The sequence below is a fragment of the Entelurus aequoreus genome, linkage group LG27, assembly GCF_033978785.1.
Source record: "Entelurus aequoreus isolate RoL-2023_Sb linkage group LG27, RoL_Eaeq_v1.1, whole genome shotgun sequence".
NCBI lineage: Eukaryota > Metazoa > Chordata > Actinopteri > Syngnathiformes > Syngnathidae > Entelurus > Entelurus aequoreus.
The window spans coordinates 12,341,786-12,360,486 of NC_084757.1; the positions used below are offsets into that span (position 1 = coordinate 12,341,786).

The 18,701-nt window shown below is 41.7% G+C and overlaps 2 protein-coding genes across 7 annotated transcripts in view; one reads left to right on the top strand and one right to left on the bottom strand.

Annotated features, from left to right (window-relative positions):
* Nucleotides 1-4,547: 4,547 nt before the first annotated feature.
* LOC133644677 (uncharacterized) lies at nt 4,548-18,564 on the bottom strand. Of its 4 annotated transcripts, none has more exons than XM_062039362.1 (11): nt 18,546-18,564; nt 15,536-15,616; nt 12,071-12,113; nt 11,840-11,988; nt 11,580-11,661; nt 9,974-10,130; nt 9,820-9,893; nt 9,599-9,675; nt 8,089-8,189; nt 7,798-8,012; nt 4,548-4,686 (listed from the first exon to the last, which is right to left on the bottom strand). In XM_062039362.1, exons 2-11 carry the CDS (start codon nt 15,599-15,601, stop codon nt 4,565-4,567), a joined length of 1,086 nt encoding a protein of 361 aa, XP_061895346.1. In that variant the 5' UTR covers nt 15,602-15,616; nt 18,546-18,564; the 3' UTR covers nt 4,548-4,564. The 4 variants fall into 4 exon arrangements, with proteins under 4 accessions (XP_061895346.1, XP_061895344.1, XP_061895347.1 ...); XM_062039360.1 differs by lacking the exon at nt 18,546-18,564 and adding an exon at nt 16,364-16,441; XM_062039363.1 differs by lacking the exon at nt 18,546-18,564 and adding an exon at nt 16,106-16,132.
* Nucleotides 18,288-18,701, top strand: part of LOC133644679 (cyanocobalamin reductase / alkylcobalamin dealkylase-like) — a 45,355-nt gene continuing 44,941 nt past the window's right edge. For all 3 annotated transcript variants that reach the window (XM_062039364.1, XM_062039365.1, XM_062039366.1), the window contains exons 1-2: nt 18,288-18,408; nt 18,498-18,698. In XM_062039364.1, the coding sequence (XP_061895348.1) occupies nt 18,319-18,408; nt 18,498-18,698 (291 nt within the window). In that variant the 5' untranslated portion in view covers nt 18,288-18,318. The remainder of the gene's footprint in view (nt 18,409-18,497; nt 18,699-18,701) is intronic.

An 18,701-nucleotide genomic window follows, 5' to 3' on the forward strand; every position in this document is an offset into this window, starting at 1 on the left:
AAAATGTTTTTAATTTAGTTATCTTATTTTATAATTTTTTTAAAAAAGTACCTTATCTTCACCATACATGGTTGTCCAAATTAGGCATAATAATGTGTTAATTCCACGACTGCATATATCGGTTGATATCGGAATCGGTTGATATCGGTATCGGTAATTAAAGAGTTGGACAATATCGGAATATCGGATATCGGCAAAAAGCCATTATCGGACATCCCTACTGTCCAACGATTAAAACATTTTGTTCATAGTTAATTCAAAATAAATAGCGTCATAATTTGTCATCATTAATCTAGACAGATAATTTTCAAGTTTTAATACCATGTCTGGACAGTTAATTGGCTTTAATGAAATGTGTTTTAAACATCATTCTTTTTTAAACAGCTCAACACAAAAAAGGACAAAAGTACGTTTTTTAATGACAGTAACAAAAGAAATTGCCTGCAGTGCGTTGGTGTCTTGCCAGATTTTGCATTTTGGAGAAACACAATTTGTAGTCGTGCTGTAGGAGCACTTTCATTTAGAGGAGGAGCTACACTTCCATGTTTAGATACCAGTTTTACACAATAACACAAAAGGTCTTAATGTGGACTGTTATGATCATGCTTTGATTGTACTTTGGAAATATATCATGGATATTTCTACCTGAATAAAGGCTTCTGATATGTACAAGAGCTTCAAGAGGTAGTCACCTGAAATGGTTTTCACTTCACAGGTGTGCTCGAAGCTCATGGAGAGAACGCCAAGAGTGTGTAAAGCAGTAATCAGAGCAAAGGGTGGCTATTTTGAAGAAACTAGAATATAAAACATGTTTTCAGTTATTTCACCTTTTTTTGTTAAGTACATAAGTCCCCGGCTGAGTGCCTGTACGTTGGAGTTCACCCCAGTGGACAAGAGGGTCGCCTCCCTTCGCCTTAGGGTTGGAGGGGGGAAAACTCTGACTGTTGTTTGTGCATACGCACCAAACAGGAGTTCAGAGTATTCAGCCTTCTTGGATACCTTGCATGGGGTCCTGTATGGGGCGCCGGCAGGGGATTCCATAGTCTTGCTGGGGGACTTCAACGCGCACGTGGGCAATGACAGTGATACTTGGACTGGCGTGATTGGGAGGAACGGTCTCCCTGATCTGAACCTGAGTGGTGGATTGTTATTGGACTTCTGTGCTAGTCACGGACTTGCGATAACAAACACCATGTTCAAGCATAAGGATGCTCATAGGTGTACCTGGTACCAGAGCACCCTAGGCCAAAGATCAATGATCGATTTTGTAATCGTATCAGCTGATCTGAGGCCGTATGTTTTGGACACTCGGGTGAAGAGAGGGGCTGAACTGTCAACTGATCACCATCTGGTGGTGAGTTGGGTTAGATGGCGGGGGAAACCTCTGGACAGACCTGGCAAACCCAAGCGTGTAGTGCGGGTGAACTGGGAACGTTTGGAGGAGTCCTCTGTCCGGAAGGACTTCAACTCACACCTCCGGCGGGACTTCTCTGCCATCCCTGTGGAGGTTGGGGACATTGAACAGGAATGGGCAATGTTCAAAGCCTCTATTGCTAAAGCTGCAGATGCGAGCTGTGGCCAGAAGGTCTTAGGTGCCTCAAGGGGCGGTAACCCTCGAACACCCTGGTGGACAGTGGTGGTCAGGGAAGCCGTCCGACTGAAGAAGGAGTCCTACCGGGGTATGTTATCCCAGGGGACTCCGGAGGCAGTTGCAAGGTACCGGCGGGCCCGAAGGGCAGCGGCCGTGGCTGTGGACGAGGCTAAGCAGAGGGTGTGGGAGCAGTTCGGGGAATCCATGGAGAAGGACTATCGGGCGGCACCAAAGCTGTTCTGGAAGACCATACGGCACCTCAGGAGGGGGAAGCAGGGAACCATCCAAGCTGTGTACGGCAGGGATGGGACTTTGCTGACTTCAAGTGAGGAAGTCGTGGGGCGTTGGAAAGAGCACTTTGAGGAACTCCTGAACCCAAATACATCAGACACACCCTCCCTGATAGGAGCAGGGCCTGAGGATGATGGGGGATCGACGTTGATCTCTCGGAGTGAAGTCACTGAGGTAGTTAGACAACTCCACAGTGGCAAAGCTCCGGGGGTTGACGAGATCCGTCCAGAAATGCTGAAGGCTCTGGGTGTTGATGGGCTGTCTTGGTTGATACGCCTTTTCAACATTGCGTGGAAGTCTGGGACAGTGCCGAGGGAGTGGCAGACTGGGGTGGTGGTTCCCCTTTTCAAAAAGGGGGACCAGAGGGTGTGTGCTAACTACAGGGGTATCACACTACTCAGCCTCCCTGGGAAAGTTTACGCCAAGGTACTGGAAAGGAGGGTCCGGCCGATAGTCGAACCTCAGATTCAAGAGGAGCAATGTGGATTCCGTCCTGGTCGTGGAACAACTGACCAACTCTTTACGCTTGCGGGAATCCTGGAGAGGGCCTGGGAGTATGCCTATCCAGTCTACATGTGTTTTGTGGATTTGGAGAAGGCGTATGACCGCGTCCCTCGGGAGATCTTGTGGGAGGTGCTGAGGGAGTACGGAGTGAGGGGAACCCTGTTGAGGGCCATCCAATCTCTGTACAACCAAAGCGAGAGTTGTGTCCGGGTGCTTGGATGTAAGTCGGATCCGTTTCCAGTGGGGGTTGGTCTCCGCCAGGGCTGCGCTCTGTCACCTATCCTGTTTGTGATTTTCATGGACAGGATTTCTAGGCGGAGTCGTGGCCATGGCGGAGAGGGTATACGTCTCGGGGGGCTAAAGGTTGCGTCACTGCTGTTTGCAGATGATGTGGTCCTGATGGCACCTTCGGTTCGTGACCTTCAGCTCTCACTGGATCGGTTCGCAACAGAGTGTTCAGCGGCTGGAATGAGGATCAGCATCTCCAAATCTGAGGCCATGGTTCTCAGCAGGAAACCGATGGTTTGTACAGTCCGGGTAGGGGACAGGACTCTGTCCCAGGTGGAGGAGTTTAAGTATCTCGGGGTCTTGTTCACGAGTGAGGGAAAGATGGAGAAGGAAATCAGCCGGAGAATCGGAGCAGCTGGGGCAGTATTGCAGTCTCTCTGCCGCACTGTTGTGACGAAACGGGAGCTGAGCCAGAAGGCAAAGCTCTCGGTCTACCGAGCTATCTACATTCCTACTCTCACTTATGGTCATGAAGTGTGGGTAATGACCGAAAGAATAAGATCGCGGATACAAGCGGCCGAAATGAGTTTCCTCAGAAGGGTGGCTGGCATCTCCCTTAGAGATAGGGTGAGAAGTGCAGTCACCCGAGAGAGACTCGGAGTAGAGCCGCTGCTCCTTCGCTTGGAAAGGAGCCAGCTTAGGTGGTTCGGGCATCTCGTGCGGATGCCTCACGAGCGTCTCCCTAGGGAGGTCCTCGTTGCACGTCCCACTGGGAGGAGGCCCCGCGGCAGACCAAGGACCAGATGGGGGGATTACATCTCCTCTCTGGCCTGGGAACGCTTCGGGATTCCCCAGGAGGAAGTCGCAAATGTTGCTCTGGAGAGGGAAGTCTGGGGGTCTTTGCTGGAGCTGCTGTCCCCGCGACCCGATTCCGGATAAGCGGTTGAAGATGGATGGATGGATGGACATAACTCCACATGTGTTCATTCATAGTTTTGATGCCTTCAGTGACAATCTACAATGTAAATAGTCATGGAAATAAAGAAAACGCATTGAATGAGAAGGTGTGTCCAAACTTTAGGCCTAAAATGTACTTCAAAATGCCAAATATCAGAGCAGATAATCGACCCGGCCAAAAAAGAATTGATTTCAAATGATCATTGAGGAAGTGATCGCAAGTAAGACACAAAAGTCACACTAATGAAGTACTACTGACGTGAAAATTAGCAGTACACCAAAACATTGGAAGACATACACTTGTGCAATTTGGATTATGCTGTGCTAATACTATGCTATACATGATACTAAGAATAAAATACACTGATATAAATAGAAAATGGAAAATGTTTTAATTCCATCAATGACATTTGCAATATGAAACAAGTTATTACAAAGTTGATCACAAAATGCGTTGAAGAATCTTATTACAAAATGAGACATATTACAAAAGGTGGCGTTATTACACAATAGGGTGTAAATGTATTACATGATCACATAATGCTTTGTTACACACGTTACGATGTTTACTGTTGTGATTGTAGTGGCGCAGAAATGCATCGCAACAAAGTGAGCATGTGTACCAATTGCTGTTAGCACAGGCGCTAACCTAGCTATGCTAGTGTTGCTCACGTTTCCACTCTGTAATACCACGGTATTAATGAATTAATTAAATGGGATATTATGCCGGGGATAAAGTTTTCTCATTAGAGCAGCTGTGTAGTTTGTACTCATCCTTCCTGGTGCTTGGTTTTGTTCATGGTACAGTGGAGATGCGTGGGCGTGTCACACGGGACCAAACATGAGCTCTCTCACAAGCTTTCTCATACATCGCAACGCATTTGCAATTAAGACACCATGAAAACATTCCACATTTCCCCATGGGATTAATAACATATTCTGTTTCCCATTCTGAAAACGTGAGTTCCAGTCACTGACCTCACGCAAAGAGGGTCAGAGGTCAGTCAGACTCAGGTCAGATTCGAAATCCTGGTCCCCGTCGTCGACGTCACCAGCAAAGTCAATCTTTACTCGGGACTCGCCGCTCCGACGCTCTGCTGGTTTGTAATGAGGAGCTGGTGAAGGAGCGGAGGGATGTCGTTAATGTGTTCATGTGTGAGGTCATCCTTTGCTACATCACCATGTGGGATTACACACTGGAGGACAACACGGAATAATTTCTCATAAGGACGGTGCGCGTCGTCTTAAATGACTTTAGGAAGCATTTACAGCTAACGTTGTGTAACAATGCTGACAGACACACACACACACACACAGAGGAAGTATTGTGTATATGTTTCCCAAAAGTATTTAACAGTTCAACAATGCACACCGTAAAAAAACAAAACAAAGTTGACTTTAGCACCTCTAAAGGCTTAGTGGCCCCATGCGTGGACAGCACCTTTTAGCTGTTATTTCCAAAATTGTGTACAATGCATAAAAATGTGTTTTCTTTTGTATTATTATATTTTATTTTATTTATATTTATTTTTCCAAAACACAATATAGAATGTGAGATAGAACAGGATAATGCATACATTTATCCTTTGTTTTCAAAACGCTTATAAAAAAGTGGGACCCCCAAATATTTACTGTGGGACCCCATTTTTATGACTTGATGGGGTGCCTGGGACCCCATTTTGAAAATTCCTAGCGCCAACACTGATGGAGTATTGGTGCGTGCAAAATAACAGCAGGCGGCTGGGGTTCTAATACTAATCAAACATCATCTCCGGGGCCATAGATCATTCATTCACGGGCCTTGACTTTGACACCTAGGGACTAGTTCAGGGGTCGGGAACCTGTTTGGCTGAGAGAGCCATGAAAGCCAAAATATTTTAAAATGTATTTCCGTGAGAGCCATACAATATTTTTTACCCCAGAATACAGCTAAATGCGCGCATTTTTAAGTAAGACCAACATTTTTTGAGTATTACAAGTCTCCTATTCTTTTTAATAACATTGTTATTCTGAAGCTAACCAATAATAAATAAAATACTTCTTACCATTAATGCGACTTCTTGAACAGGAGCGGTAGAAAACGGATGGATGGATTAAAATGCATGAGAATGTTTTATATTTTGAACGTTATTTTTAACACTGTGATTACCAGCGGAATGATTTATCACATATCGTGTTAAGCAATGTCACCTAAGATTTATCCAAGAGCCAGATGCAGTCATCAAAAGAGCCACATCTGGCTCGAGAGCCATAGGTTCCCTACCCCTGGACTAGTTGACTCTGGAACACACATACAATTATCAATTGAAATTTCATGATACTTGATTTTTACTTAAATGGGTTATACTTGTATAGCGCTTTTCTACCTTCAAGGTACTCAAAGCGCTTTGACACTATTTCCACATTCACCCATTCACACTCACATTCACACAGTGATGGCGGGAGCTGCCATGCAAGGCGCTAACCACGACCCATCAGGAGCAAGGGTAAAGTGTCTTGCCCAAGGACACAACGGACGTGACTAGGTTGGTAGAAGCTGGGGATCGAACCAGGAACCCTCGGGTTGCTGGCACGGCCACTCTCCCATAAGCGCCACGCCGTCCCTTCTTTCAATTTGAATTGGAATTGCAAATTTTACTGAGCCGAGGATGTCGTTGTGGCTTGTGCAGCCCTTTGAGACACTCGTGATTTAGGGCTGTATAGGTAAACATTTGATTTGATTGATTGATTGACTTCCTGTTTGCAATTGCAGTCCCAATTCATGAAATAGAATTGGCATTTGGAAGATATTCTCAATTCAAATAAGAATTTTGCACAAGTCTGACTGCGTCACATAAATAAAGCTAAAAAAAAAAGCTCAACTTTATGCTGATGTCATGCACGGTGGCGGTTTGAACCTTGAAGTTGTGTTTAATGACTCTTAAATCACTCTTTTTTTTGTTGTTTTTACACCTTTTCTGGTGTCATTGTTGTTTTCTCTTAGTGAAACTAGGGCTGGGTGATATATCGATATACTCGATATATCGCGGGTTTGTCTCTGTGCGATATAGAAAATGACTATATTGTGATATTCGAGTATACGTTCTCACGCAGTTGCTTTTAGCTGCGGGCATTACACTACAGGTGTTTCTCACTCTCTGTTGTCTCTCCTTCTCACAGAGACATAAAACAAGCGCACCTTCTTACATACGTCACATACGTATACGCCCTGGCGGAGCAGAGAGGTAGCGGCATGGGTAACGTTAGCTGTGGTGCGAGTGGTAATACGAGAGAAAGAAGGTGCGAATCTGGTAACAAATGAAGGGCGAATTAATTCCCAAGAAAAACAGCAGGGGGTCCATCGTCTGGCAGTGGTTTGGCTTCAAGCGGGAAGATGTCAAACAGACAACCGTAATTTGTCAAGTGTGGGGCAAAAGCGTTGCTACAAAAAGTAGCATTACTGCTAATATGTAGCATCATTTGAAAAGTCACCTGTTAGAGAATGAAGAGTGCTAGAAACTCTGCATGTCAACATCTCCGTTCGGTGCCACACCAACAAATGCCGAGGCAACAATTTCCACATCAACACCGTATGAAACAAATAGTCTCCAACAGAAGGAGATAACGTCCGCAGGAACCTACCACATAGCGAAGGACATACACTATTTAATTTCCTATTATGCAGCTCATTTTTATTTGACACTTATTGAAATATCTTGTGTGACATCATGCACAAAAGTGCACTTTATTTGTTTTAAACTATTGTAGTGGCGTTCTGTACAAAAAGTGCACTTGAATTTAGTGTTGTTTTGATTTGTCGTCTTAGTGACATCATGCACAAAAGTGCACTCATAGCTTGTTTTAAAATGTCTCTGACAATCTTGCACTTTCTGTTTTGAAATGACATGAATGTTTGTGCCACTGCTTAATAACTGTTTAATAAATACAGTTTTGGTCAATTGACTTAGTTGTGATTTCCCTCTCTGCATGAAAGTTTAAAATGAGCTTATATTAATGCAGTATGAACATGAATGTTTTAATGTAGACACATAGAATCATCATACTGCTGTGATTATATGCATCAAGTGTTCATTCAAGGCTAAGGCAAAATATCCAGATATATATCGTGTATCGTGACATGGCCCAAAAATATTGAGATATTAAAAAAAGGCCATATCGCCCAGCCCTAAGTGAAACCGTGGCAATTTTGCTGACTCGGTATGTTTGCAGTGTGGGCGATCACTCACACAGGTCATCCAGCAGGGACAGCTCCTCTGAGCTGATGTCAGCCAAGCTCGGAATCGAGCTCAAGTCCTCCAAGTCGGAGTCCCTCGCCGCCTCTTCATCTGCGAACCTGCTCCTGGTGGCGGGTAAGTTCGGGAGGGGTGGGGTGCGCGCCGGCGTCACAGCGTCACGCTCTCGAAGACGCCTGACCTCGCCTTCCAGTTCCGACACGGTGGCGCTGGTTGGGAGACGCAAGTATCAGCGCGCAGGGGAATCGCGAGCAAAATATCAAAAAGATGATGCACAAGTTGTACCCGATACGGCGGACCTCCTGCTGTGTGTGGGAACAGTCGGAGGTGGTGTTGGCCAGGTCTGTGCTGTGAGTTCTGCAGCGCTCTGTCAGCTCCTGGACCATCTGGTCCAAAACAAAGAACACATGGAAGTTCATCATTACGTATCTTGCTAGCATGCAAACTATTAATATGCACAATTGTGTAGGTATACAACAAAAAGTATTGGATGTTACTTGGTGCTATCTTGTTAACATGCTAACTATTAGCTTGTTAGTAAGTGAGCCAATTTTGTAGTTATAAAACTTAAAATCGTGGCTATTGTTACTTGGTGTTACCATGCTAACACTTCATGTTATCATTTTAGCTGATTCTGTAGGTATGCAACTAAAATGTATTGATATTGTTACTTGGTGTTAGTAGGTTAGCATTTTACCAATTTTGTACGTATAAAACTAAAGTCATAAATATTGTTACTTTCCGATTGTGGAAAATGGTGGAAAAATGCTTCATTTTTTTTTTTTTTAGAAATGCTTTACTTCATCCTAACAAATGTTTGAATTTTTGCCAATTTTGTAGGTATAAAATGAAAAGTAATGGAGGTTGTTACTTGGTGCTATCTTGTTAACATGCTACCTATTAGCTAGTTAGCATGTTAGTGCCTTTAACGTTAATTGGCGCTCTGTACTTCCCCCTACGTCCGTGTACACGGCGGCGTTTTAAAATGTCATAAATTTTACTTTATGAAACCGGTACCGATAATTTTGAAACCGATACCGATAATTTCCGATATTACATTTTAAAGCATTTATGGGCCGATAATATCGGCAGTCCGATATTATCGGACACCCCTACTTGTTAGCATGTTAGACCATTTTGTAGGTATAAAACTTCAAATTGTGGCTATTGTTACTCGGCACTATCCGGTGAAGTGAAGTGAAGTGAATTATATTTATATAGCGCTTTTCTCCAGTGACTCAAAGCGCTTTTACATAGTGAAACCCAATATCTAAGTTACTTCTAAAACCAGTGTGGGTGGCACTGGGAGCAGGTGGGTAAAGTGTCTTGCCCAAGGACACAACGGCAGTGACTAGGATGGCGGAAGCGGGGATCGAACCTGGAACCCTCAAGTTGGTGGCACGGCCACTCTACCAACCGAGCGATACCACCCCATCTTAACATACTTAACAACCTAACATAATAATGTTATTAAAAAAATGTATATTAAAAAATATATATATATTTAACATATATTATAGTAATATTATCCATCCATCCATCCATCCATTTTCTACCGCTTGTCCCGTTCGGGGTAGTAATATTATCCATCCATCCATTTTCTACCGCTTGTCCCATTCATTATATTCTTTAGAAAAATATATACATCCATCCATCCATCCATCTCCTACCGCTTATCCCTTTCGGGGTCGCGGGGGGTGCTGGAGCCTATCTCAGCTGCAGTCATTTATATTATATTTAAACAGTTGTGAAAAGATGTACACAAAGTAAAGATGAAAGTAAAAAGCAAACAAACCTGGCAGTTATGTTGGTACAGTCGCCGCGTCTCTCTGGCCTCTTTCTCCTGGAGCATGGTGGCCTCCTCTTGTCTTCCTGTCCCGCAGCGACAACCAGAAGAAGACAAAAAAAAGATGTATTTGTTTTGGACAAGTCAGTTCCTGTCTTTTCTTTGAAGGCCAACAGTTGGCTGAGGACTAGTGTGGTCCTGCAGGGGTTCAACCTGCACGTATGACTCACTCAGGCGCATTTTCAGTTGCTCGACCTCCTTCTGCAGCTGTTGCAGATCCTCTCGGCACACCTTGGAGCTCAAACTGTGCAAGCGAGGGAAAAGGTCAAAAGATTCTTACAAAGTGTGCCACAGTCTGCAGGGGTGTTGTCGGTGATGCAGCACCTCTCCTTGGGGACGTCTAGCGGCGTAGGTCGGGGCCAGCTGCTCCAATCCACACCTGCATCTCTAATCCACTGCTCCATCCCTTGATCCACTCCTTGACGGTCATAAGTCTCTCTTCTCTTCTGGCTCAGGTCTTCACGCAACCTGCTCACCTCCACTGGAAGATATGTTTGTGTTATCATTACCTTTTTCAAAGAGTTAATTCACAGTAGTGATGCATTTTATGAAATGAATGTGTATTACTAAGCATTGTAATTATAATGCCAACCTAGGGTTGTACGGTATACCGGTACTAGTATTATATCGCGGTACTAATGAATCAAAAACGGTACTACACTCTGTTTGAAATGTACCGATTCGCCATATTTTTAATTTACAGACATTGTGATATTGCTGGTTTTACGAGCAGAGGAGCAGGTTCGGCAGCGCACAATCACAGAGTACTTACAAGCAGACACAGTGTATCATCAAATGGTTCAGAGGATCTGGAGAAATCACTGCACGTAAGCAACTAAGCATGTGACCTTCGATCCCTCAGGCGGTACGGCATCAAAAAGCGACATCAGTGCGTAAGGGATATCACCACATGGGCTCAGGAACACTTCAGAAAACCACTGTCAGTAACTACAGTTGGTCGCTACATCTGTAAGTGCAAGTTAAAACTCTACTATGCAAAGCCAAAGCCATTTATCAACAACACCCAGAAACGCCGCCGGCTTCGCTGGGCCCAAGCTTATCTAAGATGGACTGATGGAAAGTGGGAAAGTGTTCTGACGAGTCCACATTTCAAATAGTTTTTGAAAACTGTGGATGTCGTGTCCTCCGGACCAAAGAGGAAAAGAACCATTTGGATTGTTATAGGCGCAAAGTTGAAAAGCCAGCATGTGTGATGGTATGGGGGTGTATTAGTGGCCAAGGCATGGGTAACGTACACATCTGTGAAGGCACCATTAATGCTGAAAGGTACATACAGGTTTTGGAGCAACATATGTTGCCATCAAAGCAACGTTACCATGGACGCCCCTGCTTATTTCAGCAAGACAATGCCAAGCCACGTGTTACAACAGCGTGGCTTCATAGTAAAAGAGTGCGGGTACTAGACTGGCCTGCCGGTAGTCCAGACCTGTCTTCCGTTGAAAATGTGTGGCACATTATGAAGCCTAAAATACCACAACAGAGACCCCAGAGTGTTGAACAACTTAAGCTGTGTATCAAGCAAGAATGGGAAAGAATTCCACCTGAAAAGCTTCAAAAATTGGTCTCCTCAGTTCCCAAACGTTTACAGAGTGTTGTTAAAAGGAAAGGCCATGTAACACAGTGGTAAAAATGCCCATGTGCCAACTTTTTTGCAATGTGTTGCTGCCATTACATCCCAAGTTAATGATTATTTGCAAAAAAAAATTACTTTTCTCAGTGCCAACATTAAATATCTTGTCTTTGCAGTCTATTCAATTGAATATAGGTTGACAAGGATTTGCAAAGCATTGTATTCTGTTTTTATTTACCATTTACACAACGTGACAACTTCACTGGTTTTGGGTTTTGTAGATGAGGCCTAAAGTATGTTTTGTGCTGATGGTTTATGTTAAACAAGAACTAGTGTCACCTTGTAGCGTCTGTATGTGGCGTTGTTGACATTGTTTCTCCCTTTCCACGTCACCGACTTTCATGGTGAGAGACTCAATCGCCTTGGAAACGAACATGGGAGCAAGAACATTTGGAATTAGATCACTTCTGATAATACGTTTCAGGCAAATAAAACAATAATATTCAGTGTATATTTATGCAAAATGGAGCATAATGATCTTAAAAAGTGCTTTGGCTCTCATTACCAGAGTTAATTTGCTGTTTATGAACAACAGTCACCTGCTTCTGTGTCTGGAGCTGCAACAGTATGGAGGTTACGTCTGCCCACTGCAAAGATGGAAGACCTTGTGGTGGACTCAGAGACGGAACGGTGGTGGTGGTGGTGCCAAAATCTGCAGCATAACTCTTGTCCGTGAATGGAAAGTACTCTGAAGTAGAGACGAGACATAAAGTACAATTCTTTCCCCCTTTTAACACACATACTGAAACTCGTAACCTAGTTTCACTTACCTGCTTCCCTTTTGGGGGCGTTCCCTAGTACGGTTAGTCTCTCCTGGGGATAGATACAACTATTTAAAATAAAATATGGCATTCTTATATAGTGTCGTATAGTTCTTATTTAAGGGTTTATACATTTTTAAGCACTTTCTATCAGTGTGGTAAGTACTGTACTTAATACATCGTATTTACATCGATAAATAATTAGACAGTATGAAATATGATTTCACTTTCTCACTTAATTTAATGAAATAATATTGTACTTTAAACATACACTACCGTTCAAAAGTTTGGGGTCACCCAAACAATTTTGTGGAATAGCCTTCATTTCTAAGAACAAGAATAGACTGTCGAGTTTCAGATGAAAGTTCTCTTTTTCTGGCCATTTTGAGCGTTTAATTGACCCCACAAATGTGATGCTCCAGAAACTCAATCTGCTCAAAGGAAGGTCAGTTTTCTAGCTTCTGTAACGAGCTAAACTGTTTTCAGATGTGTGAACATGATTGCACAAGGGTTTTCTATTATCAATTAGCCTTCTGAGCCAATGAGCAAACACATTGTACCATTAGAACACTGGAGTGATAGTTGCTGGAAATGGCCTCTATACACCTATGTAGATATTGCACCAAAAACCAGACATTTGCAGCTAGAATAGTCATTTACCACATTAGCAATGTATAGAGTGTATTTCTTTAAAGTTAAGACTAGTTTAAAGTTATCTTCATTGAAAAGTACAGTGCTTTTCCTTCAAACTAAAAATAAGGACATTTCAATGTGACCCCAAACTTTTGAACGGTAGTGTATACATTATGTTTTATATGTAAATATATGAATACTACTGCCAGTAGTAATACCTAATATAATAAAAATATTGTAACATATCATTAAATATGTTCTTATTACTCGTTAAGCTAATGAATCAACTCAACAGCTATTTTTCGTAAAAAAATAGTTCAGAATATGTTCAATGTATTCCTTATTCCCAACATATGTTACGGGTTCAACTTTCACTTTACTTTCAAAATAAGGTTACAATAAAATAAATTGTATTGTGCAACAAAATTGTGTTTTTTTGGAATGGCAGAGGGAGGATAAATGTAAATGTAATAATAGTATTAACAATAGTTATATTAAAAATACTACACAATACATCATACACATTTATAATCTGATTAATCACATTTAAAAATTTGGATTAATCAAGATTGATGACAGGGGACTACTCGCTTGCATAGTTGACATTAGCTTAAGAAAAAGACCCCAATATTTGTAGGCAAATACAATTTTATTGTGAGAATGTCATTCAGGAACGTTTTAAACATTTTACTTGAATACATGTCATTTATTTTCGCAAAACTTGGTTACCGTTTGATCTAAATTTCTTTCAGGATGTATTTTGCGGGTGAAATTTCTGAAATCTCCTCCCTCATCTTTCTACTGACATATGCATTGAACTGATCCCTGACCGTATAGCTGTTAAGGAAAAAAAATGCTTGTACAGTCAAAATAAATTGATTAATCAAAGTGTGTTGATGATTAATGTGATAATTTTTTGTGATGACATGAGTTAACTCGTTAATTTTAACAGCCCTAATTAATAATAGTTTTAGTACAGTGTTATGGTTCTATCATTTGGTCATTTATCAGGACAACTAATCAACTTGATAGCTACGTGTTGAGTACTTGACATTACTTGATACAATTAGCAATAATAATACTGCTCAAGAAATAACAATACTGTAATAATTCAAATGTAATCACAACTACACTATATTGCCAAAAGTATTTGGCCACCCATCCAAATGTTCAGAATCAGGTGTCCTAATCACTTGTGTATAAAATCAAGCACTTAGGCATGGAGACTCTTTCTACAAACATTTGTGAAAGAATGGGCCGCGCTCAGTGATTTCCAGCGTGGAACTGTCATAGGATGCGACAAATCCAGTCGTGAAATTTCCTCTCTCCTAAATATTCCAAAGTCAACTGTTTGGGAACAACAGCAACTCAGCCCCGAAAACTGACAGAGGGGTCAGCGTATGCTGAAGCGCATAGTGCAAAGACTTTCTGCACAGTCAGTTGCTACAGAGCTCCAAACTTCATGTGACCTTCCGATTAGCCCACGTACAGTACGCAGAGAGCTTCATGGAATGGGTTTCCATGGCCGAGCAGCTGCATCTAAGCCATACATCACCAAGTCCAATGCAAAGTGTGGGATGCAGTGGTGTAAAGCACGTCGCCACTGGACTCTAGAGCAGTGGAGACGCCTTCTCTGGAGTGATGAATCACGCTTTTCCATCTGGCAATCTGATGGAACAGTCTGGGTTTGGAGGTTGCCAGGAGATAGCTGCATTTCAGACTGCATTGTGCCGAGTGTGAAATTTGGTGGAGGAGGAATTATGGTGTGGGGTTTGTTTTTCAAGAGTTGGGCTTGGCCCCTTAGTTCCAGTGAAAGGAACTTTGAATGCTCCAGGATACCAAAACATTTTGGACAATTCCATGCTCCCAACCTTGTGGGAACAATTTGGAGCGGGCCCCTTCCTCTTCCAACATGACCGTGCACCAGTGCACAAAGCAAGGTCCATAAGTACATGTGTGATGATTGTATTATGCTGATAGTATAATTATATTTGTACCATGAATTGATTAACGTGGACCCCGACTTAAACAAGTTGAAAAACGTATTTGGGTGTTACCATTTAGTGGTCAATTGTACAGAATATGTACTAAATTGGCCCTGGTGTGTGAATGTGAGTGTGAATGTTGTCTGTCTATCTGTGTTGGCCCTGCGATGAGGTGGCGACTTGTCCAGGGTGTACCCCGCCTTCCGCCCGAATGCAGCAGAGATAGGCTCCAGCACCCCCCACGACCCCGAAAGGGACAAGCGGTAGAAAATGGATGGATGGATGTACTGTACTGTGCAATCTACTAATAAAAGTTTCAATCAATCAATCAAATGGATGACAGAGTCTGGTGTGGATGAACTTGACTGGCCTGCACAGAGTCCCGACCTGAATCCGATAGAACACCTTTGGGATGAATTAGAACGGCGACTGAGAGCCAGGCCTTCTCGACCCGTCGAAAATTCCTATAAACACACTCCGCAACCTTGTGGACAGCCTTCCCAGATGAGTTGAAGCTGTAATAGCTACACAAGGTGGACCGACGTCATATTGAACCCTATGGGTTAGGAATGGGATGGCACTTCAAGTTCATATATGAGTCAAGGCAGGTGGACAAATACTTTTGGCAATATAATGTATGTCACATTGTAGGTTTTGTGGCTCATTACTGCCCTCTAGAGACAGTTGCAACAACAACAACAACAACAACATACACGACTGAAAGCATGCAGCACATTCAAGTCATAAACCAAAAGTCAAAATATATGTATATATATATAGATATATAATATAATTACTGTATCATCAATGCATATTGAAAAAAAACAAGTATTGGTGGGATTAGGGTTCTACTCACCCTCATTTTGGCCACACTGTCATCTGCTGCTGACAGAATGGAGCTCAACTGGCGATCCCAGTTCATGTTGGAGTTGGTCTACTGGAAATGTAATTACACATAATTAAAATAATAATAATAATATTATAGAACGTTCACTGAGGTCAACAAGCTGACATGTAACGTTTTCACCTAGCAGCCCTGTTCAGGTCTATGACACTTTGGCTAAAGCTAACGTGGGAATTAGCCAACATTACTTGTCGGCATAACAGCATGAAATGTAAACGCACGACACATTTGCTAGTACATATAGTATATTTATTTCAATAACACAAAAACAGACTAATTGGTGTAAGTATTACTAATGCCAGGAGGATACTTACCAACACCGTCGCTTTCCAATTTTTTAAATCCGAGAGCCCATTCAATTGCGTGATGACGTCACGAAATGCGCCAGAGACGTCTGGGAGTTGTAGTTTTAAGATGTAAACGCCCGACAGACACATTTGCTAGTACATATAGTATATTTATTTCCATAACACGAAACAGAAGAACTTGTGTAAGTATTACTAATACAAGGAGGATACTTACCAACACCGTCGCTTTCCAAACTTTTAAATCCGAGAGCCCATTAAATTGCGTGATGACGTCACGTAAATGCGCCAGAGACCTCTGGGAGTTGTAGTTTTAAAGATGTAAACACACGACACATTTGCTAGTAAATCCATCCATTTTTCTACCACTTGTCCTTTTTGGGGTCGCGGGGAGTGCTGGAGCCTATCTCAGCTGCATAGTATATTAATTTCAATAACACCAAACAGAAGAATTGTATACCAGGAGGATACTTACAAACACCGTCGCTTTCCAAGCTTTTGAATCCGAGATGTCATTAAAATTGCGCGATGACGTCACGTAAATGCGCCAGAGACGACTGGGAGTTGTAGTTTTCTTTCTTTCTTTTGTTTATCTCGAACATGAACACACTTACAGTATAATACATCACACAATTTCATATCATTTCACTTTACATCATGTCCGAAAAGGAGTAGGAAGAAGCAAAGCTCATTTAATCCTACCCCTTTCCCACTTCAGAGCGTTTACAAATATATGGAATCATTCACTGACCTTTTTATATAATAAAGTAACATCTGTGAATTAGTATACACAACAGTTTTGTAATATGTAATTAATTAATTCCGTCATTATTAATATACTGAGATGAAGAATATCTTATTTTCAATAAGGTTGAAAGTGTTTCTCATAATTCTTCTTCTTTGTACTTTGTAAGTACTATTATTTTTGAACAACCTATTAAACTGGATCATATCAGTACAATGTTTAACTTCTTTACTTAATTCATTCCATCATTTAATTCCACATACTGATATGCTAAAGGTTCTAAGTGTTGTACGTGCATACAAATGTTTTGAATTAGATTTTCCTCTAAGGTTATATTTCTCCTCTTTAGTTGAGAATAATTTTTTAGTTTTTATTTATTTATTTGTCCTGTCCAGCTTCTCAGGCAAATCATATAGTTGATGTAGATGCCCATATGGGCTGTTCAGATTTACTTTACAAAAGAGAAGTGTAGGATACTTCTCTTGTTGCCTTATTTGTATTTGACTTTATTAAATGTATTTATATTATCATTTGGTGCAGCCGGGCCGGAGCAGGAGGGGACAGAAAGAGAAAAAAAGGAAGACAGAGGGGAAAATTGTGGGGACAAGAGGGGGATAAGACAGAGAGACAAAAAAACAAACAGCAAACACAACAACAACAACAACAACAATAGAGCAACATCAGAAAATACGACATGTACAGATATGATGGTAAAAGTGATAGCAAATAAGCAGTTAGCGGAAAAAAAAAGAAAATACAGAAATGACAATGAGCATTATTACACTACAAATGGAGCAATACAGATACTAATTGAAATAGCGCTAATGATAATGAACAATAAAAATAATTTACCTTTATTATCAACAATACAGTTGTTCAAATGCAACAATACATATACGTAATGATAACTAGAGATACAAAAGAATGCAGAAAAAAGGAGGGGAAGAAAGAGAAGCAACCTATATTAACCTTGTAGATTGTTATAGTAACAATAGGTTAAGCTTTGTCAGTGTGCCATGTGTTACCCAGTTTACCCTAGGGCAACAACGTTAATATATGTTTGATGAAACGTGATTATGTGCATAAGTGTATGTATGCATATGTACTTGTATATGTACAGAATGTGTATTTGTGTTTGTACAGTGAATGTATATGTACAGTATGTGTATGTGTATGTTTTTACAATGAATGTTCATGTGGATGTACAAACTTTGTGTATGTATGTGGGAGCGTAGGTACCTATGTATATATGTATGTATGTATGTATGTATGTATGTATGTATGTATGTATGTATGTATGTATGTATGTATGTATGTATGTATGTATGTATGTATATGTGAATACAATACATTTGACTCCCAGTGTGTGTGGGAGCCAGAGTACGGCCCAACCCACACTAAGTGTTGTACGTGCATACAAATGTTTTAAATTAGATTTTCCTCTAAGGTTATATTTCTCCTCTTTAGTTGAGAATAATTTTTTAGTTTTAGTTTTAATAACTGAATCCTAAATAAAAGCAGCAATTCGATCAAAAATGGATCATAATAACTATAGTATGTGTTGCGACTGTATGTATGCCTTTGAACGACAGGTATAGTTGTAGAAACATCGATTTTAATCAGCCTGAGCTAGAGAACTCGTTATCCCACAATGCAAATCGGTAGTGAAATGACGTCACCTTAAAATGGCTACCTCCGCTGTCACGGTGGACAACGTCAAAAAGTTGCTGGAGGAAAGTCTGTCAAAACTCGGATTTGAAGTGTACTTGTTAAAGGTATTTCACTTTTATATACTCCACCAGCAAATAGGTTATAAATAATACACGTAGTCAGTTGGTACTGTCTGTTTGTGTCGTGTTGACAGGTTGGCTGGTACAACCATGTGTTGCCCCCCAAACTGCACCTGCCTTACCCGGATGACTGTCTGGCTGCGGTGGTACTCAGCACTCCCGCCATGTTCGAGCGAGCCTTTTTTCCCTTCATGGAGGAGAGAGGCTGCCAGGGGTCTATCTCTGACCCCATTGACCAGTGTGTCAAGCACTGTGTCACCTCTGTTGTCTCACAGGTG